Source organism: Chiloscyllium plagiosum, unplaced genomic scaffold, assembly GCF_037043375.1.
Source record: "Chiloscyllium plagiosum isolate Xiang-an unplaced genomic scaffold, Cpla_swu_hap1 HiC_scaffold_12, whole genome shotgun sequence".
Taxonomy (NCBI): domain Eukaryota; kingdom Metazoa; phylum Chordata; class Chondrichthyes; order Orectolobiformes; family Hemiscylliidae; genus Chiloscyllium; species Chiloscyllium plagiosum.
Genome location: NW_028270150.1, coordinates 88,096,409 through 88,123,690, shown reverse-complemented (window position 1 = coordinate 88,123,690; position 27,282 = coordinate 88,096,409). Strand labels below are relative to the sequence as shown.

At 38.8% G+C, this 27,282-nt stretch overlaps 1 protein-coding gene across 1 annotated transcript in view; it reads left to right on the top strand.

Annotated features, from left to right (window-relative positions):
* Window positions 1-27,282, top strand: part of rb1 (retinoblastoma 1) — a 197,664-nt gene that overhangs the window by 65,143 nt on the left and 105,239 nt on the right. The window contains exons 15-17 of the mRNA XM_043700386.2: window positions 1,820-1,851; window positions 1,950-2,032; window positions 11,039-11,241. Of these exons, the coding sequence (XP_043556321.2) occupies window positions 1,820-1,851; window positions 1,950-2,032; window positions 11,039-11,241 (318 nt within the window). The remainder of the gene's footprint in view (window positions 1-1,819; window positions 1,852-1,949; window positions 2,033-11,038; window positions 11,242-27,282) is intronic.

Here is a 27,282-nt window from a genome sequence, read left to right as displayed (position 1 = left end):
CTTGAAAATTTTACAGCTGTTTCACTCATCAAAATTATTTATATATATATATATATATATATGGATGGGGGGTGCAAGCACTGATCCCTGCAATACCCAATTAATCACTACCTACCACTTAGTCTACCAGCCAGTTTTCTATTCATGTTGGGTACACCACCCCCAATCCTATGCAGTTAAATTTTACAAGCTAATCTCTTAGGTGGGACTTTATGGAAAGCCACCTGAAAACCCAAAAGACCAGAGCGATCCACTAGCTCCCCCTTGTCAACTGTACTAGTTACATCCTTGAAAAAAATTCCAATAAATTTGTCAAGCATGGTTTCTCTTTGGTTAAATCCATGCTGTCTCTATCTGATCCCATCACTATTTTTCAATTGCTGTGCTATTAGATTTTTTTTCACAGTCTCTAACATTTTCTCCACTACCAATGTCAAACCAACCGATCAATAATTCCCTGTTTTTTTTCTCTGTCTATTTTAAATGGTGGAGTTACATTAGCTAGTCTCCAATCCATAGGAACTGTTCCAGAATCTATTAAATCTTGATAGCTGACCACCAATGTGTTCACTATATCTATGTTGATTTCCTTAAGTACTTTGGAATGTAGATTATATACCCTGGGGTTTTGTTGATCTTTATTCCCATCACTTTACTATTTGCCTGCAAATACGGTTTTCCTTCAGTACCTCCCTTTGGAGACTGTTTTCCCCAACATTTTTGGGATCTTATTTAGGTTCATTTTTTGTGAAGACAGAACCAAGGCATGTACTTAATATGCCTGTCCTATGTTCATTCTCCATTATTCATCATCCCCCTGTTTCTGACCGCAAGGTCCTGCATTTGTCTTCACTATTCTCTTTTTGATTGCATACTTACAGTCAATTAGTATGTTCCCTGCATGCTAATCTTGTTATCTCTTGCCCCTCTTCTTAATTAATCCTTTTGTCTTCCTTTGCTGAATTCTAAAGTGCTCCCAGTCCTCAGGCCTGCTTTTTTTTTGTCCAATTTGTATGCCCCTTCAATCTAATAATATCCACAATTTCCCTACTTAGCCATGGTTGGGCTGCCTTCCCCATTTTCTTTTTGGGCTCAACAGGAATGAACAATTGTTGCAGTTCATCTATGCACTCTTGAAATGTTTGTCATAGCCTAACCACTTCAAGTAACCCTTAAGTAATATTTCCCCAGTTTATCATGGCCAGCTTGTGCCTCATTCCATCAAAATTTGCCTGAATCAACAGTCCCACTCACCATCTTAATGAAGAATTCTATATTTTTGCCCAAGGAGCCTTGCTTAGCTAGATTGCCAGATAGTGGCATTGTGTTAGCTGTTAGATAATGTTAAACTTAGTTATATATCTATATAGCATCATTCAATAAAATTGTTCATTTTCTGCCAGAAATGTGCTGTAATTTGCAATAGGAGTGTTGCTTAATATTCTTTTATCATCTTGAGGGAAACTCTCTTATCTAGAACAAAAACCCTAAGAATGTTTAATTGTGTCATAGACTTTCTAATGTCCCTTCAACAACAAACAAGGTATCTGTTGCACATCTCTTCTGAAACATGCCACTGTAATATCGAACCAAGTACAATGTAGTGGTCAAACAGACAGGTTGAAGGTCCAGAGGAGGATTTTGTCAATTAAAGCAGGTTGATTTGTTCTTTTCTGTAAAGGCTTTCAAACTTCAGGTCTAGTTCTACACTGTTCAATTCAACTGCTTTGCCATGGGATTAATTGCTTTAGAAATGCTTTAGGAAAGCTGTGTTCTGTGCATTAGTTTGTTTAGTCACTGGTCTGTATTATATTTCCAGGAAGAAGAACGTCTCTCTGTCCAAAATTTTAGGTAAATTTATTTAGATTTCCTTCAGAAAACATGAAACCAATTCACTGTTTTTAAAAAAAGATCTATTTTCATATGATCTCTTCCCCTCTGTTTTGTAGCAAGTTGTTGAATGATGCTACATTTCATGGATCTCTACACGCCTGTGCTGTGGAGGTGGTCATGACCACATATGGAACTACTTGTAAGTACATAATGGTCTTTAAATTTTAAATATTTTATCAAAAGCTCTTTGGTTTGCAGTAGTACAATTTCATTACCATTTAACTCAAAATTTTCCATTTTGTTTGTGATCTCTAGGTTTGATAAGTCTTGGGGTTTTTTTTAACTTTTTGCTTTGTTTTTTTTAACAAGCCATGAAGTATTCCAGAGGAAGCAAAACTTGCCATTCCTGATAACTCAATTAAAATTAAAGCAGCAAACCTCAAGGCCACATTTGAATGTAATAATACATTTATTCGGATGTGTTATCACATACCTTAGAACAAGTGGGACTTAAACCCAAGTGTTCTGGCTCAGATCTAGGGATAATAACATTGTACCACTAGAGCCCTCCACATATGCTTAATATACACTGGGGTAAAATGACAATGCCTGTTGCTAATCATTGCATTGTGGAGTGTTATGGTGGTTTTCTTAGCAGTACTCATGACAGTTCTCACCCAGTTTGGGAGACAAAGTAGGTTTTATATGAAGCAGCCTTTGGGTAGAGAATTTTGAGCCAGCAGATTAAACTTGGAATATTTATGTCTGTATGTTATCCTTCAATTTTTTTTTGTACTGATAGCGGTTCACCAATAATGGTCAGCTGCAGGAATGGCAACCTTGTCTCATCATTCCTGTGTGAAATCTCCAAGACTAACCATTTATGTAACTTGTCTTCTAAAAATTTGAAGCTACAGTTTAAGTAATTAGCTGTGACAAAGGAAGGATGAGCTTCCCTGCTGGCATAAAATGAAGAAACTACAAATTATGGCCTAGATCTTCTCCTCTTCGAATTGTCATGAGACAAGACAGACAACGGCAGGAAGTTTAAACTTCCGATAGGGCAATTTCCCTAACCTCCAGAACCCTCAACAAAAGTCTCCAACCAAGAGTAAGTGTGGGAGACTTCAGGCTGTCCTGATATATTTAGCTGTGAGTAGTTAGTGGAAATGATAAAGGAAAGAAATTCTATTGCAACTCCTGTAGCCATACTTTCTAAACAGCCCTGATTAATAATCCAGTAAACCCTCACGACTGGCCTCCAACACTCAACACCACCCCCTTCAAAAAAACCTGATTACCCCTCCAATTATTGCCATTCTACCTCACCATGTTCCCATCTGCTGCTCTGCCCATTTTCCTCAACTGCCCTTTCTTGCACATTGACTTACCCACTCACCTTCGTCTCTCTGCTTTAGGAAAGATGGTGTAAAACTTGATGCAGAAAAGGTTTACAAGGATGTTGGCAGGGTTGGAGGGTTTGAGCTATAGGGAGAGGCTGAAGAGGCAGGGGCTATTTTCCCTGGAGCATCAGAGGCTGCAGGGTTACCTTAGAGGTATATAAATCATGACAGGCATGGATAGGGTAAATAGGTCAAAGTCTTTTCACCAGGGTTGGGAAGTCCAAATCTAGAGGGTTTAAAGTGAGAGGGGGAATATATAAAGGGGACCTAAGGGCAACTTTTTCACACAGGATGATGCATGTATGGAATGAACTGCCAGTGGAGGTGGTGGAAGCTGATACAATTACGGTATTTAAAAGCTATCTAGTTGGTATATGAATACGAAGGGTTTAGAGGGATTTGGGCCAAATGCTAACTAGATTAATTTAGGGACTAGAATAATTTAGAATATCTGATCGGCATGGATAAGTTGGAGTGAAGGGTCTCTTTCCATGCTGTATAACTATGACTCTGACCTGCTCATCCATTCACTCATCCATCCATTGATCCACTCACTAGCTCAGTTCTGAACCACTGATTCAGTAATATATTGATAATGTGATAGTGCACATTTAGGACAGCGAAGTGAGCATGGCTTGTCTTTGCATGAAGGCAAAAGTGAGGACTGCAGATGCTGGAGATCAGAGTCAGGATTAGAGTGGTGCTGGGAAAGCACAGCAGGTCAGGCAGCATCCGAGGAGCAGGAAAATCAACATTTTGAATAAAAGCCCTTCGTCAGGAAACAGGCTGGGAGCCTCCGGGGTGGAGAAATAAATGGGAGTGGGGTGGGGCTGGGGAGAAGGTAGCTAAGAGTTCAGGACATGGCTGAAGAGCTTCAGGGCAGAGGAGATGACCTGGTGAAGACATGATGTAGAATGAGAAATGTTCTGACTGGACTGCCCATTATCCAGTCATTTTCTATGGCAATGCCTCTACCAATCAGAGTCCACTTACAATCAATCTGCATTCTTTTCTCCTACAGGCTAAAATGTCCCCTTTACATTGTTATTTTTGCAAATGTTCTGAAGAATACAAGGCAAAAAGATTTGATGAAACTGTCCTTTTTCAGCAGTACTCAAGTTATAGCGTCATACATCATGGAAACAGACTCTTCAGTCCAACCAGTCCATGACGAACATAATCCCAAACTGAACCAGTCCCACCTGCCTGCTCCTGGCCCATATCCCTCTAGACCTTTCCTTTTCCTGTACTTATCCATGTGCCTTTTCAATCCCAATGTGTTCATTGCGAGGACATCAGAGCACCTTCTACCTTCCTTTCTCCCCCCTCTTGATTTCTTTTTCTGTGCTACCAGACAATTATTTGAATTTGTTTTGGCTGTGAAACTCATTTACTCATTTGCCCGAAACGTCGATTTCGCTGCTCTTTGGATGCTGCCTGAACTGCTGTGCTCTTCCAGCACCACTAATCCAGAATCTGGTTTCCAGCATCTGCAGTCATTATTTTTACCCCATAGTTGAAAATCACACAACACCAGGTTATAATCCAACAGGTTTAGTTGGAAACTTGTACTTTCAAATAAAACTGTTGGACCATAACCTGGTGTTATGTGATATTTAATTTTGCTCAAAGGAGAACAACTCTGAATTGTTCCAACCCAAGCAACATCCTGGTGATTCTGTTCAGCCCGTCTAGTGCAGTGACATCCTTCCTATAATGTACTGAGCAGAACTGCACGTGGTACTCCACCAGTGGCCTAACAGCTCTAACAGAACATTCTTGCTCTTGTATTCAGTGCCTTGATTAATAAAGGCAAATATCTCAAATGCTGCCATAACCACCCTATCTATCTGTCCTGTTGCCTTCAAGAAGTTTTGGTCAGGTACACCAAGATCCCTGTGATCTTCTGTACTTCCTGAGACCTACCGTTCGATGTGTAAACCCTTGCCTTGTCTTCCCAAAATATATCACTTTACAGTTGTCAGGATTAAATTCCATTTGCCATTGATTAGCCCATCTGACCAGGCATTCTTTATCAGTCTACACTTTAAGGCTTTCTCCTCATTATTTACCAACCATCAATTTTGGTGTCATCTGCCAACAAAGTGATTTTGTCTCCTATATTTGTGTCTAGATCATTAAGGTATAACCCAAAACAGCGAGGGACCTCGATGCAAACCCTGTGGTATACCACTGGGCACAGGCTTCCGGCCACGCAACATCCTTTGACCATTGCCCTCTGCTTTCTGCAGCTGAGCTGTGGCCATAACCATCCCTATACCAACCATTCAGGTTGTTGGTCCAGGATACATGGTGGCTAAGTGGCTAGCACTGCTGCCTCTCAGTGTCAGGTACCCAGGTTTGATTCCATCCTCAGTAAATATTTGTGTGGAGTTTGCACTTTCCTCCAGTGGGTGCTCCGATTTCCTCCCACAGTCCAAAGATGTGCAGGTTAGGTGAATTGTCCATAGTGTCCAGGAATGCGTAGGCTAGGTGGATTAGCCATGGGAAATACAGGTTTACATGGGGTAGGGGTCTGGATGGACTGCTTTTCAGAGGGTTGGTGTGGACTCAATGGTTCAAATGATCTGCTTCTGTACCAAAGGGATTCTGAGATTATCTATGGCAGTAACATTCTTATGGACTCCATTCAAGATGACAGATCAGCATAATATCAAAACAGAGGCTTGCTATTTACTGGGCCAGCATTTATTACCCATCCCTAATTGCCAAGAGGGCATTCAAAAGTTCCCATTGCTAAGGCATTTTCAACAACAGGTGGTGGTCTCTATTAGGCTGGCTTCTTTTTGAGTTTTATTGAATTTAAATTTCCCAAACTGCCAATGTGATATTTAACTCCAGTCCTCAGGTCAGTAAGGGATATAGGAAATTGGAATAGCATTTGAAGCTTAAGGTGACTCTTGTGGGCAAGGTAAGAGAGAGGGCATTTGCGGGCAATAGGATGAAATCTGTAGACTGATTAAGTGCAGAGCCAGGGCAGCAGAAAAGGTCCTTTCAAAAGGCTAGAGGAAATGATAAGCAGCCAAACAGTTGGTCTCTATCTCTGGTGCCAAATATATCATGATCGCTTTGCACTGGAGATCACCTGAAGTGTTACCTCTGTTTTTCTTTACACAAATGATGCCGGAATACCTGAGTATTTCTGTTTTTATTTCAAATTTGCAGCATCAGCAATGTTTTCTTTTTGGATTAGTGTAATAGCCGAAATCCTTAAAACATTTTTTTTGGTATGTTCACAAAAGGCTTAATGTCCTTCCTAAAGTGAGGCCCAGAATTGCACACATTATTCCAGCTAGGGCCAACTTTCGTTATAATATGAGTTTAACATAACGTCCTGGCTATATTTATAAAGCCCAGAATAATCAGTGCTTTCATGACTAATCAGTGAAGGGAAATTCTACCGCTTGTAGTATCTGATGTTTAAAGAAACCATCAAGCTGGAAGGAGGGAGGAGTTCTGGGGAGGTTATAGCACCACTCTTACGTATGAAGTGGTACATTTTGATGAGAAGAAAGGCGAGATGAAATATGAAATAGAATTTTAAAGGTGATAGAGGAACAGAAACTGTGGTGTGTTATGGACCACGCCCAACTCCCTGAAAATATTTTAAGAAGGTAGCCCAGACCCTAACTTTTCTAGTTGTTTTAAGCAGATGTAAGGTGTATATTCCAGGAGCAATACAAGTGTCAAACCACTCAGTATTAAACAAAACAGAATTTATTTACCGAGTGAAACATGAACAAAAGAGAATAGAATGAAGAATAATTTAACCTATCTGAAAACCCAACCAACTCTATCACAACTTAATGATGCAGTTCCAATTTCCAGCAATACCCCCATAAACACACCCCTTGGCAAAAATGTAAAATCAAACACAGGAGAGATGTCGGAGAGAGAATCAGTATGGAACCTCTCTTCACTCTAGCTAAATTCTAAACCAAACTAAAAAAAATCCCTAAACTGGGAGAACTAGTTTCTCCCCTTTCATTGTTTTAAAAGTGTTTTTAAAAAAAAATCTAAAAGCCCTTTTCCCTGATTGTTGGCTTAGGCAGTATCTGTTAGTCATAATCAAAGTGGCCTCTACTCAGACAGATCTGTAACTCTGCCTTTTACAACCCCTTTTGGAAAAAAAACTAAGGACAACATACTTTATTAAAGGAGCAACATCGTCACATGGGCACAACTATGAAGGTGACTGAACAGGTTAAGAAGAATACAGAATTATTTGTTTTTTTTTTAGTTGAGACATACTGTGTACAAGCAAGTTAGTTACGTTAATTTTTTAAACACTTTAGACTTCAACAGTATTGTTTTCATTTCTATATGTACCTGTTTATTGTAATTGGGGAAAAGAACCAGAGGGCTCCAAAGCAGTATTCTCAGATTACCTGTGTTGCACATGTTATTGAGCATGAAATGGGAGAATTGAGCAAGTGTTTGGAAAATTGATGCAGGAGTAAGGGCATCTGATCTCTGATGAAATGGGACTGGTTTTAAACAGGTGGGACCTGTACAAGATGACTGGGCTGTATCTTGGCAGGACCAGGATTAATATACTTGCAGTATCAAATTGGATCAAAATTCAAATTATAAAGCCTATATTAAAGGCATCTGTGTGCATGCAGAATTCACAAAAAGTTGATTTGAATACACGAATTGACGTAAATGGATTGATCTAATTCCTTTACAGTGACAAGGCTGCAGAGTGACTGAGATTGGAAAAGAAAGGCCGACGGAATGGATAGGTGGAAAGAAGCTGGAATAGCGCCTGTTATAGAGGGTGTGATCAATATGTTAGAAAGAGAGGATCTTGGATCAATGGATCACGATTATCCTAACATTGAAGTTTGTTACTGTTCCTTCACTGTTACTGTGTTAAAATCCTGGAACTCCTTCCTTGATGGCATTATTGGTGTTTGACACCAAGTGACATTTAGCTGTTCAAGCTCACTACTATCTTCTCAAGGGCAGTTATGGATGGGTGGTTAAATGCTGGCTAAGGCAGTGAATCCTATATCCCTGAATTAAGTTTTAAAAATCGGTTTGAGTGGAACTAAGAAACAGCTAGGCACAGCAAATGTTAGTCATAGAGAAGTACAGCACGGAAACAGACCCTTTGGTCCAACTTGTTCATGCCAACCAGATATCTCAACCCAATCTAGTCCCATTTGCCAACACTTGGCCCATATCCCTTCAAACCCTTCCTATTCATATACCCATCCACATGCCTTTTAAAATGTTGCAATTGTACCAGCCTCCACCACTTCCTCTGGCAGTTCATTCCATACATGCACTTCCTTCTGCATGGAAAATGTTGCTCCTTAGGTCGCTATTAGATCTTTCTCCTCTCACCCTAAACCTATGCCCTCTAGTTCTGGACTCCCCCACCCCAGGGAAAAGACTTTGTCCATTTATCCTATCCATGCCCCTCAGGATTTTATAAACCTCTATAAGGTCACCCCTCAGCCTCCGATGCTCCAGGGAAAACAGCCCCAGCCTGTTCAGCCTCTCCCTATAGTTCAAACCCTCCAACCCTGGCAACATCCTTGTAAATCTTTTCTGAACCCTTTCAAGTTTCATAACATCCTTCCAATAGGAAGGAGACCAGAATTGAGAGGAAGGAGCCTCACAAGACCTTCACAGTTGTTGTGCAACACGTAGTAGCACTTGAGGTGATTAAATCGAGCTGGTTGACTCGCTCTACAAAAGTGTTAACATATGCATATTTGATTGAATGATGCCTTTTGCACAAAATCATTTTGATTTTATACTCAATCCTTTAAGTGGGTTTTGAACAGAAAAACTCCTCAACCGTGAGGTCATAAAGAGACTGCAAATGGGTATCGATAGGTTAATATTAGTACGCAACAAAGTAGAACGTGGTGTATAATTTAGGGACATCTGCGGTTTTTCACTTTAATAATAAGATTGGAAAAGCAGATATTATGTAAGGCATGAATGTTTTTTAAGATGTTCAAAGGGACTTGGGTGTATTTGTACAAGAAGGTCACAGTTACTGTATAAAGGCAGCAAGCACTCCAAGGTAAATTGTACTGCAGTCATTAAAAGTGGATTAACAGCTGGTGGAATTTACACTCAATTAATAAAAGGTGGAACTGAAAGCTGATTTTGGTAAAGGTGGCCATAAAACTATCATCAATTGTCGTAAAGGTCAATGTTGTTCACTAACATTCTTGAGGGAAGGAATATCTACAGCAACATGGTTGACTTTTAACTGCCGTCTGAAATCTGAGCAAGCCATTCAGTTCATAGGCAATTAGGGATAGATTACAAATACTGGCCTTACTGTTGACACCTCATCCCATGAACCCTTTTTAAAAAGGGCTTTGATGAGACCTCACTTTGTGTGCTGTTTGTAGTTGCAATCTCCATATCTAAAGTCTCAAGTGAAAGGGTTGATCAATTTAAACAGGAATGAGGAGAAATTTCTTCACTCAAAGTTGAGGATATATTTGCAACTAGCCCCAGAAGGTTGTGGATACTCTTATTGAGTACATTAAGATTGATTTTTTTTTTTTGGTCCCTTAGGGAATAAGGATACAGGAAGAAAGCAAGGGTATTTAGTTGAGGCCGAAGATTAGTGATAATTTTGTTGAATATTGGTGCAGACTTAAAGCACTGGCTAGTCTATTCTATTTCTTGAATTCTTATAGTTCTGAAGCAAGAGTGTCAGTGATCCAATGCTGACACTCTAAAACTTCATATTTTATCTTTTAAAATTGTTTGCATTGAATATAACATATGTTGCATTGTTGCTTGCCATGGGATTCTGAAAGGGAGCTCTGACTATTATACACTTTGTGGAACATGTTTGAGTTGATGCTGGGGATCACACTGTCAAATGTCTTATCTCCTCCAAGTACTTTTTATAAATATTGTGAAAACCTTTACATAGTGAATTGAGATTCTGGATTAGAGTGGTGCTGGAAAAGCACAGCAGTTCAGGCAGCATCCGAGGAGCAGGAAAATTGACTTTTCAGGCAAAAGCCCTTCATCAGGAATATCTCTATTCCTGATGAAGGGCTTTTGCCCAAACGACGATCTTCCTGCTCCTCGGGTGCTGCTTGAACTGCTGTGCTTATCCAGCACCATTCTAATCCAGAATCTGGTTTCCAGCATTTGCAGTCATTGTTTTTACCTATAGTGAACTGAGATGCCTCTTATTTGTGATGTTTGGTAACAAGAAATTAAGTAGTCTTTCTTTAACCTCATTGAAATCTGCTAGGTAGGATAGTGTCACAAGCTACACTTAGTATATTAACTTGAGGTAAATATACCGTGGGGTTGTACATTACATATTTATTTGTGATGGGCATGCTGTTGTACCACGTTATATCTTCTTGCTCAAGATTAGGATATTTTTAGCTCTCAACAACCCTAAGATTAGAACTGGTGCTTTCCATCTCCCTTTTGTTAATTATTTTAAAGTCACTTATGTATAAATTCAATAAACAAGGAATAAAGTTGGATTGTCTTTAAGTGTTATTCCTTGTTTGTTGGATGCAGTTAAATCATAAGATCTTTTTTGTATGACAGGATTTAAGGGCTGTCCATATTTCCAAGTAACTGGCAAGGAGTCAGTGACCCAGTTGTTTTCCCTAATTCAATGTAGATTATTTATTTGCTTTATGTGAATGTCAAATTGCAATAAAGACCTTACTATAGGTGAATAATTTTAAACATTTACCTTTTTATTTTGTCTGTGTTTTTGACTGTATTACTGGTTATAGAACTTGCTCATTTTTAATTTTTGTTCTTAGGGAACATAACGTTGACGGGTGACATTCAAGCAGAGACTGACCTCTCCTTCCCGTGGATCCTTCGTGTGTTTGATATAAAGGCTTATGAGTTTTATAAGGTTATTGAGAGTTTTATTAAAGCAGAACCAAATCTAACCAGAGAGATGATCAAGCACCTGGAAAGGTGTGAACATAGGATCATGGAGTGTATTGCCTGGCAGACTGTGAGTAATTTTTTTCCACTTACTGACGACAGTGTTGTTTATACACAAGTTTAAATTAGATTGTGATTTGGTTATAAAATGAAATAACTATTTAATGCTTTAAAGTTAAAAATTTAAACGTGCTGTTGTCCAGAAAGGCTGGATCTATTGTGTGATATGTTTAATGTTTTATGCAAGAATACAAGCTCTAAATACTTTAAAAATTATGTTTCGCAAATTAGTACTGCATTTAGGAGCCAAGAACTAGTAAATATGAGAAGGTGTCAACTATGAAAATGACAAGATTGTTGAATATACATTTACCTTTCATCTTGAAGATGTATAACCTTTCAAAATGGTCATGTCTGTATTCAATTTGATCTGGCGCATTGAATTTGCATTTTGGTACTTGGAGCTAGGCCATTGATTTTGAAAAGGTTTACTCCTTTTGGAGCATACTTCCATTGATTCAGCTAGTAAAGTTGAAATCAAAGCACGAACACATTTTTCTTTTTGCGAAGGTAGGCATTTGTTTTGCAGAAGCACATCATTGTTTCTGTTTCCAGAATTAAATAGACTTAAAATTCCAACAATTACTTTTTTTGTCTACTCGTTGAATTTTGGAATTGCTGGCTGGCAATCATTTATTGCCCATCCCTAGGTGCCTTTGAGAAGATGATGATGAGCTACCACCTCGAACCACTGCAGTCCATGTGTTTGTAGTTGATCAGCCTCGCAGCATCAAGGCTTTGGCCTGAATGTGAGAACACACCCTTCTGACATGAGCTCAAGATTTGGATCAGTAATAGGCTTTTATGCCTGTTTTGTCAGTCAAGATCATGGCATATCTGATTGTGACCACCTCCTTTCCTGACTGCTCGCTATAACTTTTCACTGTCTTGTTGATCAGTCTTGAATGTATTCAATGACCCAGTTTCCACTGCTGTCTGGAGAAGAGAATTTTGCAGAGTATCGACCTTCTAAAAGGGAAAGAAAACACTATCGCAGTCTTAAATGGGGCACACAATATCTACCCTCCAAGACCCTGAATATTGTACATTTCAACCTGTCGCCCTCCTAAACCCTGGCCCAACATATGAGTGCTGACAGCCAAACTCTGGGAACCTGTTACTGCAAGATGTTTTTGGAGTTGTATTCTCATAGAGCTAAGTGAGAAAATTGTCCAAGAGTTCGAGATCATTCACTGTTAGTTGATTCTGTTATTAGGAAGAAAACTGCAAATGTGAAGATCTTGTCCTGGAATATTTATCTGAAGCACATAAAATTTAATTTTGAAGTTAGTAATTAGAAGCAATTTGATAAGTCAGCCATATTTTAGATTGTTTCTTAATTTTGGATCTCAAATCCTCAGCTGTGTTTACATATTTTATGTCCTGAAACAAACCGTAACGGCACAGTGTTGCCCAGCTGCTTTCTGCAAGTTTTCTATTTTCTTCATCCTCCAGATTTCAGTTATTCTTGTCTGCATTAGCTGCCAATCTCTCTCTCTCTCCCAATACCACCCATCCAACCACCTTTTGGGTGCTATCACTGATGTGGTTTTGTTGTCAAATGCTTGTTATCGTAATTTGCAGAAGGCTGATCCGATCTGATATTAGATCTCCTTGTCATTGGCCTTTTGGTGTTGGCTGCAAAAGTATGGGAAGTGCTTAACATATTGCAAAGTGTTTGTCCCACATGGATGACCAGATGGGAGTTAATAAATTTGTTTTGGCAACATTCAAGAACATTCTAAGTTTCTTATACAGTATTAGGAAATTGAAAATGTCTTGCAAATTTGGTGCAGAATGGATGACGTTGTCTTTCCTTTTAGATGTCCACCTCCTTGCACAGTACAGTTGCATGTTCATAATCTAGATGAAATAGTTGAGTAAATACTGACTTTATGTAATGCTTTGTTAATTTTGACTATTTGATGAAACTATGGCTTAGAGCTTGCAATCCTAATAGTGGTGAAGATTGCGATGCGTTTGAGCATGGTAATGGCATTGTGAGTTCCGGAAATCTTATTCCTCCTATTTGAAGTTCTGGCTTTCTTGTGAGAGCAATGGGCAGCCCAAGCTGATGGTTCCTCCAGGACCTGTCAGTCTTAAACCTAGGCTCGCTGCATTTTCACTAGTCAACCTCCATTCCTCATAGTTATAAATGTAGTGCAAGAGCATGTAGTTCTGTGGGGTAAAACTAGAATTAAAAGTATGCTAAAGAATATATTTCAAATACATTTCAAACTCTGAGATTTAGATAAGTGCGAAGTGCTGCATTTTAGGAAAGCAAATCTTACCAGGGCATATACACTTAATGGTAAAGTCCTAGGGAGTGTTGCTGAACAAAGAGACCTTGGAGTGCAGGTTCATAGCTCCTTGAAAGTGGAGTCGCAGGTAGATAGGATAGTGAAGAAGGCATTTGGTATGCTTTCCTTTATTGGTCAGAGCATTGAGTACAGGAGTTGGGAGGTCATGTTGCAGCTGTACAGGACATTGGTTAGGCCACTGTTGGAATATTGCGTACAATTCTGGTTTCCTTCCTGTCGGAAAGATGTTGTGAAACTTGAAAGGGTTCAGAAAAGATTTGCAAGGATGTTGCCAGGGTTGGAGGATTTGAGCTATAGGGAGAGGCTGAATCGGCTGGGGCTGTTTTCCCTGGATATAGGTTTATAGGTTTATAAAATCATGAGGGGCATGGATGGGATAAATAGACAATGTCATTTCCCTGGGGTGGGGGAGTCCAGAACTAGAAGGCATAGGTTTAGGGTGAGAGGGGAAAGATATAAAAGAGACCCAAAGGACAACTTTTTCATTCAGAGGGTGGTGCGTGTATAGAATGAGCTGCCAGAGGAACTGGTGGAGGCTGGTACAATTGCAACATTTGAAAGGCATCTGGATGGGTATATGAATAGGAAAGTTTGGAGGAAAACTGGCCAAGTGCTGGGAATTGGGACTAGATTAGGTTGGGATATCTAGTTGGCATGAACGAGTTGGACCAAAGGGTCTGTTTCATCTCTACATCTCTATGACTCTGCTGTCATTAAGCTGAAGGCAGAACTCGGGCATGTGATATGAAAGAAAGTTTGTTATTCGGTTGCACCTTGCTGAGAGAGCAGTTTCTGCTGCAGTTTACAAAGAAGGTAGAAATGTAGTCTTAAACATCAAGGCAGCATCTGAATTGGTGTGGCATCAGCGACTCCAGGCAAAGTCAGTGTGAATGCAGGGGGAAAATATTGCACTGGTTGGAGTCTTCGCCAGCAACAACAGATAGTTGTGATTGTTGAAGGTCCATTCTTGGCCCAACCATTTTCAGATGCTTTCTCAATGATCTTTCCTTCATCAGAAGTGAGGAAGTTCACTGATGATTGCACAACATTCGACATGTTTTGCTATTTCTAGATTCTATGAATCCATACAATGTGGAAAGAGACCATTTGTCCAATCAGGTCTGCATCAACTCTCCAGAGTATGTCACCCAACCCAAGCCTTCTGACCTATTCCCATAACCCCACATTTACCTTGGCTAATCCAGCTAACCTGCACACCTTTGGACTGTGGTAGGAAACCAGAGCATCTGGTGGAAACCTACGCAGACACAGAGAATATGCAAGCTCCACACAGACGGTTGCTCAAAGGTGGAATTGAACCCAGATCTCTGGCACTGTAAGGCACAGTGCCCGTTCTCAGACAGTGAAGTAGTCCATGTCCAAATGCCACAAGACCTGGGCAATATTCAATATTAGGCTGACAAGTAATATTAATGCCAGGCATTGACTGTCTCCAATGAAAGAGTATCTAACAATCACCTCTTCACATCCAACAGCATGACTGCCATTGAATCTCACACGACCTTCACCTTGGGGTTGCCATTAACTAGAAACTAAACTGGACTAGCCATATAAATATTGTGGCTGCAAAAAGTAGTTCAGAAGCTTGGAATTCTGTGGCAAGTAACTGTCAGTCTAACTCCTCAAAGCCTGTTCACTGTCTCCAAGGCGCAAGTCAGGTGTGTGATGGAAGACTCCTAATTTTACAGAATGAGTACAACATTAAAAGAGGTATGACACTGTCCAGGACAATTAAGCCAGCTTGATTGTTTGAGAACAAGATGCCAATTGAAGGGAGGTTCACAAAAGGAAAATGAGAGCTGTAGAGAAGAGACTAATAATCAATGTGTGATAGAAAGCGATAGAAAATATATGCAGATGAGTGCAGCAGAAATTAGAGCTAGAGTAAGTATTAATGATAGAAAGTCAGTTTAAGATTCTTCATCTGAATCTTCAAAGCATTTTAATAAGATAGATGAGTTAATAGCACAAATTGAAATAAATGAATATGATTTAATTGTTATTACAGAGACATGGCAGGTTGGCAAAGACTGGGAATTCAATATTCGAGGGTATTTGTCATTCTGCAAGTACAGGAAAAACAAAAGGAGAAGGGTTTGCTTGGTTTTTGTAATTTATTTTGTAGCCTTGTGGTTTACTTGGTTTTTCAGAAGGCTTTCAATAAGGTCCCGCATAAGAGAATAGCACATACAATCAAAACACATGGGATTGGGGTTAATTTACTCATGAATAGAGAACTGGTTGCAGATAGGAAACAGAGTATGAATGATTGCCTGCCACTCAAAAAAAAATGATTCAGTGATTCGTGGGGTATTGCAGGGATCAGTGATTCGACTGCAGCTATTCACAACATATATAAATGATTTTAGATGAGGAAACTAACTACAGTATCTCCAGATGAGACACAACTTGCTGGGAGGGTGGTATGAACAGGATGCAGAAATGCTTCAGTGTGATTTGGACAAGTTGAGTGAATGGCAGATGAATTATAATGTAGATAAATGAGTTTATCCACTAGTAGCAAAATTATTTAAATCCCAATTTATTATAAAAGTTTATTATTTAAATCCCAATAAATTGGGAAAGGAGGGAGGTGCAATGTGACCTGGGTGTCCTTATACACCAGTCTGTCAGCATGCAGGAGCAACAGGTTATGAAGAAGGTAAAAGGTATGTGGGCGTTATCGTGAGAAGATTTGGGTATAGGAGCAGGCATATCTTGCTGCAAATGTACTGGGCCATGGTGATACCATCCTGGGCTATTGTGCAATTTTGGGCTCCTTGCCTCTGAAAGGATACTCTGGCTATGGAGGGAATGTGATGAAGGTTGACCAGAATGATTCTAGGACTAAAGGTGGAGAGGCAGTGAGGACCAGAAGGTCAGTATTCAAAGGTTTTAAAGGAATAGGCTGCAGAGATTGTGGACACTTGCTGAAATATTCCAGAGCTCACTGGATTTAGGGAGAGTCCAGGGAGGGTTGATTGGGAAAACCCACTAATTTCATCCTATTCAAAAAGTATGGGAGAGACAAAGCAGCAAACTAGGTGCCAGTCAGCCCAACATCTGTTGTTGGGAAAATACTAGAAACTGTAATTAAGGAAAAAAAAATTTAGAAAATCTGAACATAATCAAACAGTCATCATGGATTTATGAAGGGCAGTCATGCTTGGCAAATTTGTTGGAGCTCTTTGAGGAAATAACAAGCAGAGTTGATAAAAATGAACAAGTAGATGATATTTGGCTTTACAGAATGCATCCAGTAAGGTGTCACATAAAAGCTTATTGCACAAGAGCTCATGGTACTTCGGTAAAGTATCAACGTTGATTGAGGAGTGATTAGCAGACTGAAGAAAGGTTGGATTAATGGGTCTTTTTCAACTTGGAAAAATGTAACTAGTGGATTGCCCCAAGGATCAGTTCTAAGGTCTCAATTATTTAACATCTGCATTAATGACTTGGGCGGAGGGAAGAGGGAATATATCGCGATGTGCTGCTGCTACAAAAATAGGTGGGAAGACGTGTTGTGATTAGGACATAAAGACTCCATGAGGAGCCAGTGATAAATTAAGTGAGTGGGCAAAAATATCACAGATTGAATTGTGTAGGAAAGAGAGTGGCCATGCACTTTGGTACCAAAGACTGACGACAATGTTTTAAGTGCAGAGAATATCAAAATAAGGTGTTCGTGAAGTTGAACCTGGAGTACTGAACAGTTTTGGTCACTATATCTCTATCATAAACTGTAGAAATTGAATTAGGCCATTCAGCCTGTCAAGTCTGCACCACCATTCAGTGAGATTGTGGCTGATCAGATAATCCTCACTTCCACCTTCCTGCCTTTTCCCTTTATCCCTGGATTCACTCACTGATTTGTTTACCTCTGCCTTGAATATACTGAATGGCCTAGCCTTGATACTTGGCTAGAGCACATTCTCTTTCTTCATGGAAGTCATTAATATATGTTGTAATCAAATGTGGTGCCAGCACTGATGCCTCCACTAGTTACAGGTTGCCATCTTAAAGATGCTGGGGTCTAGCTTAGAGTGGTGCTGGAAAAGCACAGCAGGTCAGGCAGCATCGGAGGAGCAGGAAATCCATTCCTGATGAACGGCTTTTGCCTGAAATGTCAATTTTCCTGCTTTTCGGATGCTGCCTGACCTGCTGTGCTTTTCCAGCACCACTCTAACCTAGACTCTGATCTCCAGCATCTGCAGTCCTCACTTTTGCCATCTTAAAGATGCCCCCATCTCAATATTGTCTTCCATTAGTTAGCCAAACCTCTACATATTCTATTATAACATCTTCCCAACACATGTTATCTTATCAAGTAGCCTAACATGTGGTACCTTATCAGATTCTTAAAATCTGGATGTATTGCACCCACTGCTTCCTTTTTATCAGTCCTGCTGATTACTTCAAAGAATTCTAGTCAAACTTTGGGACATGGTTTCCCCTTCAAGATACCGTGCTGACTCTATTTGATCATATTATGTATTTCTAAATGCTCTGCTATCCTTTAAGGTTAAGAATGACCAGTTTCCCATGGGCTATAAATGCTGGTCGATATCGCTGAATCAATTTTTTTTGAAAAATCGCATCTCAATGTCATGATATTGGGGCTGGCTTTGTATCCTTTCTATTGCTGTACTGTTAGCCCATTTCATGTTGAATTCTTTTTGGGAGATGATAGCAGATTGCCTTTGACAACTCAAACCTTGAGAATTAGAGACCTAAATTCTCTAATTATACTAAACAGCAGTTCACAACTATAGTATGTTTAAAGAAATTAATGTTGCCAAGTAGAATGGTTGTAGCAGAATAGTTATTTTACTTGGCTTCTAATGAGACATCAAAGACTGCTATGTAGAAGCTAGATGTGAAGTTCAATTTTCTTTGAAAACCAGCTCTGCTGGTTGCTGCCTAAATATGTCGTCTTTAGGACTCCAAGCATGGGTCATGGATGAGAGTGCTGGAAAAAAGAAGCAATGAAGTTAAACTCTTCATCACTACATTAATTGAGGATTTGCTGTTTGTTTTTGGCTTCAAACTGACTTCAATCAGCAACATATTCCATTAGCAATGCTTTTCTAATGAATCAGACTCTGTGTGGAGTTTGCATATTCTCCCCCTGTCTGCATGGGTTTCCTCCAGGTGCTCTGGTTTCCTCCCACAGTCCAAAAATGTGCAGGTTAGGTGAATTGGCCAAGTTAAATTGCCCGTAGTGTTCGATGAAGGGGTAAATGTAGGGGATGGGTCTGGGTGGGTTGCGCTTCAGCGGGTTGGTGTGAACTTGTTGGGCCGAAGGTCCTGTTTCCACACTGTAAATAATCTAATCTAATCTTATCTAAGATCTCAAAGCTCTTTAAAGGAATCTTCTAAAAGCATACTTCAGAATGGCCACCAAAGGAGTAGATCGCCAAAAGCTTGGTCAGGTAGGTGGGTTTTAAGGTGTAGCTTGAGGGAAAAGGCAGAGAAATGTCAGAGTGTAGAACATGGACAGCTGAAAGCATAGCCACCAGTGGTAGAACAATATAAAATCAGTGATGCGCAAAATGTCATAGTTCGAATAATGCAGTTGTGAGAGTTGTGGGATAGAGGAGATTATTGAGATAGGGAAGGAGCAAAGCCATGATTGCTCGTGGCAGCAAAAAGGAGAATTTTATAAATTAAGTTATTGCATAATTGGAAGCCAATGTAGGTCAACTCGAACAGGAGTAATGGATGAATGGTCTGAGTAATGAAATGGGAGCAGGGTTTCAGATCACCTCATATGTAATGTTGCATCTTATAAATCTCCCTGTTCGGTGTAGCACTGAGTCATACAAATCAGCAAAGATTGATTCCAAGGCAGTGGTGAATTAATGGATTTCAGTACAGGCACTGAGTCTGCAAATTGCCTTAATGACTGTTATGAAAGAGGAAAAAGCAATGAGGTCTCCATTTCCTTTCTCTGTTGAATGACTAATGCTGTGCAGTGTGAATTTGTGGAAAGAATCGGTCTTGACCTGATCACCCCTGTCCCTGTGTTTCATTGTTTAGTTTTAGGCATGCCTGTGAATGATAGTGTTTGAATGCTAACCAATTGTGTGACACATCACCTAGGACAATAGCCCAGTGTTATCTCTTTCCTGGTTTATTAAGAATATGGTGCAGAACTGGCAGTTAAGCTACAAGAACCTCTGTTTTCTGCTCAACATCTCAGGAGCAGAATATCACACCTGATTGCAGCAGTCAGGTTGAAGTACTGAATTTGGGGGGGGGAGTTGGGGATGGAGGAGAGAGAGAAGAGGTAAATACATCTGTTGAAATAAAATTGAAGCTACTGAAACAAGTTGCGAGGTGGAAAGAGAGAAAGGTGGGAGTGGGAAGGCCAAATCTGTCCTCACTTTTACATTTTACACTTAGTATCAAGGATGCTGATGTGTAGAGGGAGATTTCCATGATTGTCAGCAGCTCTCAACCAATTGACAGTTAGATGGAAATTATGACACTGAATAACCAATCCATGTTGAGAGCCTGCGTACACCGTTCTAATCATGTGTTTTTATTCCTTTTACGGGACGTTGCTGGCATGGACAGCATTTCTTGTCTATTTGTAATTGCCCTTGAATGAAGTAACTTGCTTGGCTAGTTCATAAGTGTGACCACATTACTTTGGGTCTAGTTACATGTCGATCTGGTAAGGACAACAGATTTATTTCCCTGAATGACTTTTTTTAAAATGCAAATATTAATAGTTACATGGTACCGTTACTGATACTTGCACTCAATTCTAGGATTTTTGAGTTGCAGATACTATTAAATAAATTTAAAGACCACCGGGTGTCACAGTGGAACTTGAATCCATGCGCACAAATCTATTAACCTGGCTTCTAAAATACAAGTCCAGAACCATTATCACTCTGTACTATCTCCCCATGAACTGTTCTTTGTTCCACTGCCTCTTTCTTTCTCCTTTCTTCAACCACCTACTCTACTGTTGAATGTTGATATCATTTTTTGTTTGAGTCACTGATGTCTGCAGCCTTTCAGCCTTTATATGCAAGTTTGACTTACTGTTAGTTCTAAATCCTTTTCTATATGTAATCTAATGTCCATGTCTCTTCATGCTAACTCAATCAGTAGAAATGCTGTTCTATCTCATTCCCTCCCTTAACTGTTCAATCATCTTAGTCTCCTCTGTTCTAAGAAACCATGTATCAACCTCTTCTACTGTGAAGAGCATCAGAGTCAAAATTCTGTGTTTTCAGTAGCTCTCCTTTTAATATGGCCAGAAAACCTTTTTGTTCAAGATTATTGCTATCTATTATAAACCATTCTATGCTGACAGATTTGGTGTCAAAATTAGGAATTTTTACTGTGCATTTATCCATTAAGATATTGAAGGAACTAAAATACTTGCTATTGTTATTTTGGTTGAAGAGGAGGTATTATTCATAATGGTCTGAACCAACAAAGCAAGTAACAGACATCCTATTTTTAAATCTGATCAGCCATTCCCTTTATTGTACAGACTTCCTGGCAATGTCACAGTTTGTGTTTAAACATAACGTGAAATTGCTCCTTGAGCTTCCCTGTCGTCGAATTTTTATTCCTATAGGACATTTTGTTTTCACTAATTTTAATTGAAATGCACTATTTATGGTTTTCAGATATTATTTGAGTTTGTTATCATGCAGATTTGGCAAGTTACTCTTAAATGGTTTTAAACAAAAAATACAGCGACTGCTCACGTATCTGGTACCATAACAGGATATGCACTATGGGCTGTAATATTTGCATTTGAAAACTGCCCTAACCCAACATGTCATACTCTGCTTCCTTATGAGTCATCCAGTTGGTAAACAGTCATACAAACAAATTGAGATGAGGTAGCTAAAGTGATGAAAAGGAAGGAACTTCGGCAGTGTTTATTTTTTTTCTTCAGTATTGCCAAATAATTAGCTACAGTACAGTGACTGCACTTGTGGAAAGGTTTGCACTGACCCATCAGAGAGTAAAGACAGATTTGTGTAATTACAGGAATCGGAAGAAGTTAACTGTGCAAAAAAAATTGCATACTTTATTAAGTTCATATTTGTCCAGCCCATGTTCCTCAATTACTTATTCAGTAGCTTTTTTTTTTACACTAAGTGTATAAAGTGTATGAAGCCCATTGGTTATGGCTTCATAATTTGAATTCTTCCAGTCACATCAAATAAATCAATTGGCTAACCTTTTACAATGTTTCTTCCCTCCCATAATTTTGTTTTATAGTTTACGAAAAATATAACTACTTTTGTCCATTTATTGAAGTGCTTTGTTTTAGATTGCTTTGAAGCTTAACACTTTAATTGTTCACATGGGTAGAAGTGTCAAATGCACCATGTTTTGAGTTACCTGAACCTTTGTGTACTTCATAAGAATTATGCATTCTTTGTAAATTAGTCTGCATTAAATCTGATTTGACATCTTAATTTGCTATCTAATGTGTGTACTAATGCAAATATCATAAAGCCAGTTTCGTGCAACCCAGTGACAGACCTTCAGGAATTGGTAACACTGGATGATTCACCTCCACTGGACAATAATAAACGGTGCTTTCAACATTGGAGTTGGCTGCCAGATGCCAGTTTCAAATTCAGAGACCTGTAGAAAAGCAAACATAACTTTTAGATACCTAAATTATAGATAATAAACTTGTGGAACCAGTGGAATAATGTGTGATTGGGATGTTATTGAACTGGGCACTGTAGAATGTAGAATTCAAAACTGGCATCAAGTGCCTATCTTTTCCTTAGTTCTTCATTCTTTTTTTCTGTTATGTCCTGGTCTTTTTCTGAAATGTGTCTGTGATGCTGAGAAAAGCCTACAGCATTATATCATTGAAGTGCATCATGTTTACGTCTTGGTTCTTTCTGTGAGGTGTGTGATCAAAATAAAAAACATTTAATAGCAGTTGAATCGTAGTTATTTTTTTCAACTTCTCCATTTTGTAACTGCTTACAATTAAACACTCTCCTTAATGACAGTGTATATTCCCAAATAAACATATCAACTGCAGTCATCCTAATTTATGACAAGGGAGTATGAAATAAATTTGTATATTTAAATCAACACAAAAAAACTGTACTTGGATAATGTGGTCATGAGCCTCTTGAAAACCAATAATCGTAGTTATATAAATCATTTCTTTCCAAACAGTTTTATATTAAGACCCCATTTTGAGACTTGAAAATAGTTGTGATCCTGAACTCGGGTCAGTGGGATAGGGAGACCTGCAAGCGTATGGGGGGGCCATTTGCAAATAGGGACCTGTCTGTTAGTAGGGGAATTTGTTCTAACTTGTTCAGAACGCCATTGTTGCCATTGTTTCTCCTTGGAGTTCACAGCTTCATTTTAAAGTCCTAACTCCCACTTTATGATGCCAGTTTAAATTAATATAAGGAAGTGGTGAATTTGTTGAGTGACTATTTTTGCATTGAAATTCAGGGTAGTGGATGTTGCAGGAATTGGAAGCTTTATTGGTCTGATTTGGAAATTGACAGGAGATAGAGAACAGAGGTAGTGGGAAAATTATTGGCAGGATGTGACTAGTGTACATTGCATAGATCTGTGTTGGGACTTCAACTATTCCACATACGTATTAACAGTTTGGAGAATGAAATAGAAAGACACATATCTAAATGACACAAAGGTGACATTGTAAAAAGATAAAGTCATCATTATCTTACTGAACTATATATATAGGGCTTCTCTTTCATGAGGGAGAGAGAGACAGTTAGTGGTGGTTTAACTTGATGGTCACCACACTTCAGGTTGGCGGTGAAGTTGAGAAAGAGTATCCTTCATGACCTCAGCCTGTGCAGGAACCTAAGCTGTTAGTATCACTCTGCATTGCAAACTAGCATCCAGCTAACTGAGCTAACCAACACCTCCACCGTACAAACTGTCTGGTGAACACTGTTATAAAGAGGTATTAACAGGTTGTATGAATAGGTACAACTAGCACATCAATTTTAACACAGACAAACATGAGGTCACCCATTTTGAACATTTAGTAGATTCATAGAATACCTGGAGTATCTGAGCAATTCTGGACATCATACCTGAAAAAGAATATGTTAGCCTTGCAGCAAGATTTACCAGAATGAGACCAAGCATTAAATTACAAGAACAGAGTAAATTTGAATGAAGTTTTCATGTCACAACGAGTAGATGATTTCCAATTCTTGAAGAACCTCGAGCGAGAGTTTGTAGTCTTAAAATTACCGCCAGACTTTTAAGACGGGAAATTAGAAAAGACTGTATGAAATTGGAACTCTCTTGAACAAATGATAATGTTATATCAATGGCACGTTTTAAATCTAGGGATAAATTTTTGTTAATTAAGTGTATTAAGAAGTATGAGGCAAAGGACTTTGGGCTTGAGTTTCAAATCAGCCCTCATCATTTTGAATACTAGAACAAGCTTGAGAGGCTAATGGAATTGCTGTTTCTAATACTGTCTGCTTCAAATTTTGTCTAATTAATTTGTGTGGCTTTGTGTGAAAATGGTTCCCTGCAGTTTTTCACAATTTATAATTCCTATCCTCTAGCAGTTTTAAAATTTAAACTCTTTAAAATTACTTAATTATTACAATTTCTTGCCAGACATCTTGGAAAATATTCAGTCCTTATTGAAGATGTAATTTATCTGTTTTGAGTTCCAAAGTGATTACTATTAACATCAGCCGAATGATGATTACTAGGTAAAGAAAATAGTTTCCTTTTAAGGAAATCCTAACAATGCTTTATGACCATAGTTTTGTTTTGTAATGGTTTTGTTATGCTTTGTTGGTAAGTGCGTCAGTCCGTTTGAACATAGCATAATTCCAAGTGAGGAATGCTTAAAACTTCTATTATGGACGTTGGGCTAGGCCAGCATTTATTGCCCATTCTGGATTACTTTGAGCAGTGAGCAACTCAGAGTGCTGCTTTGTGCTGTGTTGATACCTTCTGCTAGCCTGCTGATGATTGAGAGTCAACTGTGCTAATTGGCCAGACTGGATTTGTCATGCATTTTGTGGGCAGGACATATCTGGGTAATATTCCATACTGTTGGATAGATGCCAGTATGTTACATTTGACTTGACTAAGGGTGTGGCTAATTATGGCACACAAGCCTTTGGTGCTATTGCCAGAACGTCCAGTCCTGTAGTTGTTATCCTTTTTCAGTTCTTACCGATGGTGAACAGATACCTTACGTTAGTTTTGTGAACCCTGAACATGAGGGCAGGTGATCAGATTCTCTCTTTCTCTGCAACACCTCTCCAATGGATGTAACAAATTCTTTAATTGCTTTCAGTTTGTAGCTATCACACTTAAAATAAACTTAGTTAACTAAATCAAAACTTAAGGGGAGACAATTCCAGGGTTTGTTTTGAATGAATGTGTTGAGTTTTATTCCCCATTAAATCTGGAAAAAAGAAAGAAAACACAGTATCTAACACACAATACAAGTAATATGCTTAAGCTGACACGATGGAGGAGGATGTCTATGCAAACAGGAAGATACAAGCAATTGCACTTTAATTTTCTTCTACAGCCCTTGAGTTACCAGAGTGAAACTGAGTCCCAACAATTCAGCTGTTGTCTTATTTTCTCAGGAGTGTCAAAGCTCGAACCTTGACTTATTAGTGTACAATGAATTTTTTTCCCAAAATGTGTGATTTCACCAACTACTGAATTTTGAGGGTGATGCAGAAAGAAAGTACCTTCTAATTCTTGCTTACAAATTAATTTCTCTTCTCTGCTGTCCTGCTCAGAAGTAGCTATTGAAAAGGGTCTATTTCTACATGTCTGAGTCTGCTGCTTGTTTTTGGAAGCTGAATACTCCACAGGAAACTTTCAAACTTTCAAAAAGGTGTAAATCCATTTGGAAATACAGACCTGAGTTTTAATGGCCTTTTACAGTAATGTTAATTTTGCACAGACTGATCATGGACCCAAGAGTTATACAGAAAGGAAACACACCCTTTGGTCCAACTTGATCATGCCAATTAAGATTTGCAAACTAAACAAGTCCCATTTGCCTGCATTTGGTCCATATCCCTGTAAACCTTTCCTATGTTACCCAGACTGGAGGGTTTGAATTATAAGGAGAGGCTGATTAGGCTGGCACTTCTTTCACTGGAGTGTACGAGTTGAAGGGTTAAGGTGAGAAGAAAAAGATTTAAAGAGACCTGAGGGGCAACCTTTTCATACACATGGTGGTTTTTGTGTAGAATAAACTGCCAGAGGAAGTAGTAGATGCAGGGACAGCTACAACATTTAAAATACTTGTTTATTGGTGCTTTGTGAACTTGGCTCAACCTACTCAGATGATCACAGACATTTTAAACCAGTTTTTGCCCTTTAGTAAAACACATTTTTTATCCACTTAAAAGTCTTGAATATTCAAATTATAATGATGGAAATTGAGTATAATAGTCCATGTTTACCATTATCACAACTCCATGTGTAAATTCTAGAAATGTTTATAACCTTTTCTCATTTTTGATACCTGGGATTAAGTTACTCACTTTTGTTTCCTTTCAAAGGTAAAACTTTATATTCTACATTTAAATAACTGTAATTGAACATTGTAGAACAGCTGTAGTTGTAGAATGTAATTGCTTCAATCTATTAAAGATTCTGTAGTTACAGCAATCTCTAATCTCCTGTGGCAAACCGAATGTCTTTTCATTCCTTGCAGTCAATAATGTTTGACATTTAACCAATGCACTGCTACTGTTGTCCTTCTAGCTTTGTTGATTTGTTGCTAAACCTTCATTGATAATATTTTATAAATAAAGCTGCCATTTAAGACTCCTGTTCTTTGCCAATTCCATGTAAATTGAATGGTTTACATTCTGGTAAAAAAAAAATCAGGACTCTAATTGTGCAGCGCTGTTCTTGACACATTTAATACTGCTCAGGAAGCAGAAGGGAGACATATAAGCACTGGAAGTTATTTAGGAAGTACCCTACTTTTATAGTCAGAGTTCCAAAGAAAATGTGACTTTTTGGGCCCAGAGGGAAGGTGATTTTTGAGAAATAGATAAGGATTATCATTGAAATGAGAAAAGATAAAATGAAAAAAAAAAATTTCCAACAGAAGTGTCAGAGCGAATGGTTATGGTTCAAATGAGTAAACCACAAATTTCAGACTAAAATCGGAATACTCTTAAGGTAATTTTATTCAATCTGTTCAAATGTTTCAGCACATCTCTGGAGCAGATGGAACTTGAACCTGGACCTATTGCAGAAATGCTGTTCACATAATGTGATTCAAATGTGAATTGGGCTCTATGCTAATAATACTTGAATGGCTTTAACAGTTGGAGGCAGTGTAAGAGATGGACTTTGGAATCATTACAATTGGGTGAAACAAAATAGGTTGATTAGTCTTCGTGACCATAATTATCTTGGGACCACACCTTGTTTGGTTGCTTAGCAGTAACAACAGCACAATGCCAATGAAGGTAATAACCAATACTTCAGCACTTAGCATCACCAAGGGAAGTCCCAAAACAAAAGAATGAATGCATTGCCTTATTACATACAACACAGGAGCAGCAATAAGTCAGTTCTTTGAACCTGTTGTGTTATTTAATTCAGTCATGACTGATCTGTGTCATATCTTAATCTGCCTGCTTTGGTTCTCTAACCCTTCATATCCTTATTTAATAACATAAAAATTCAATCTC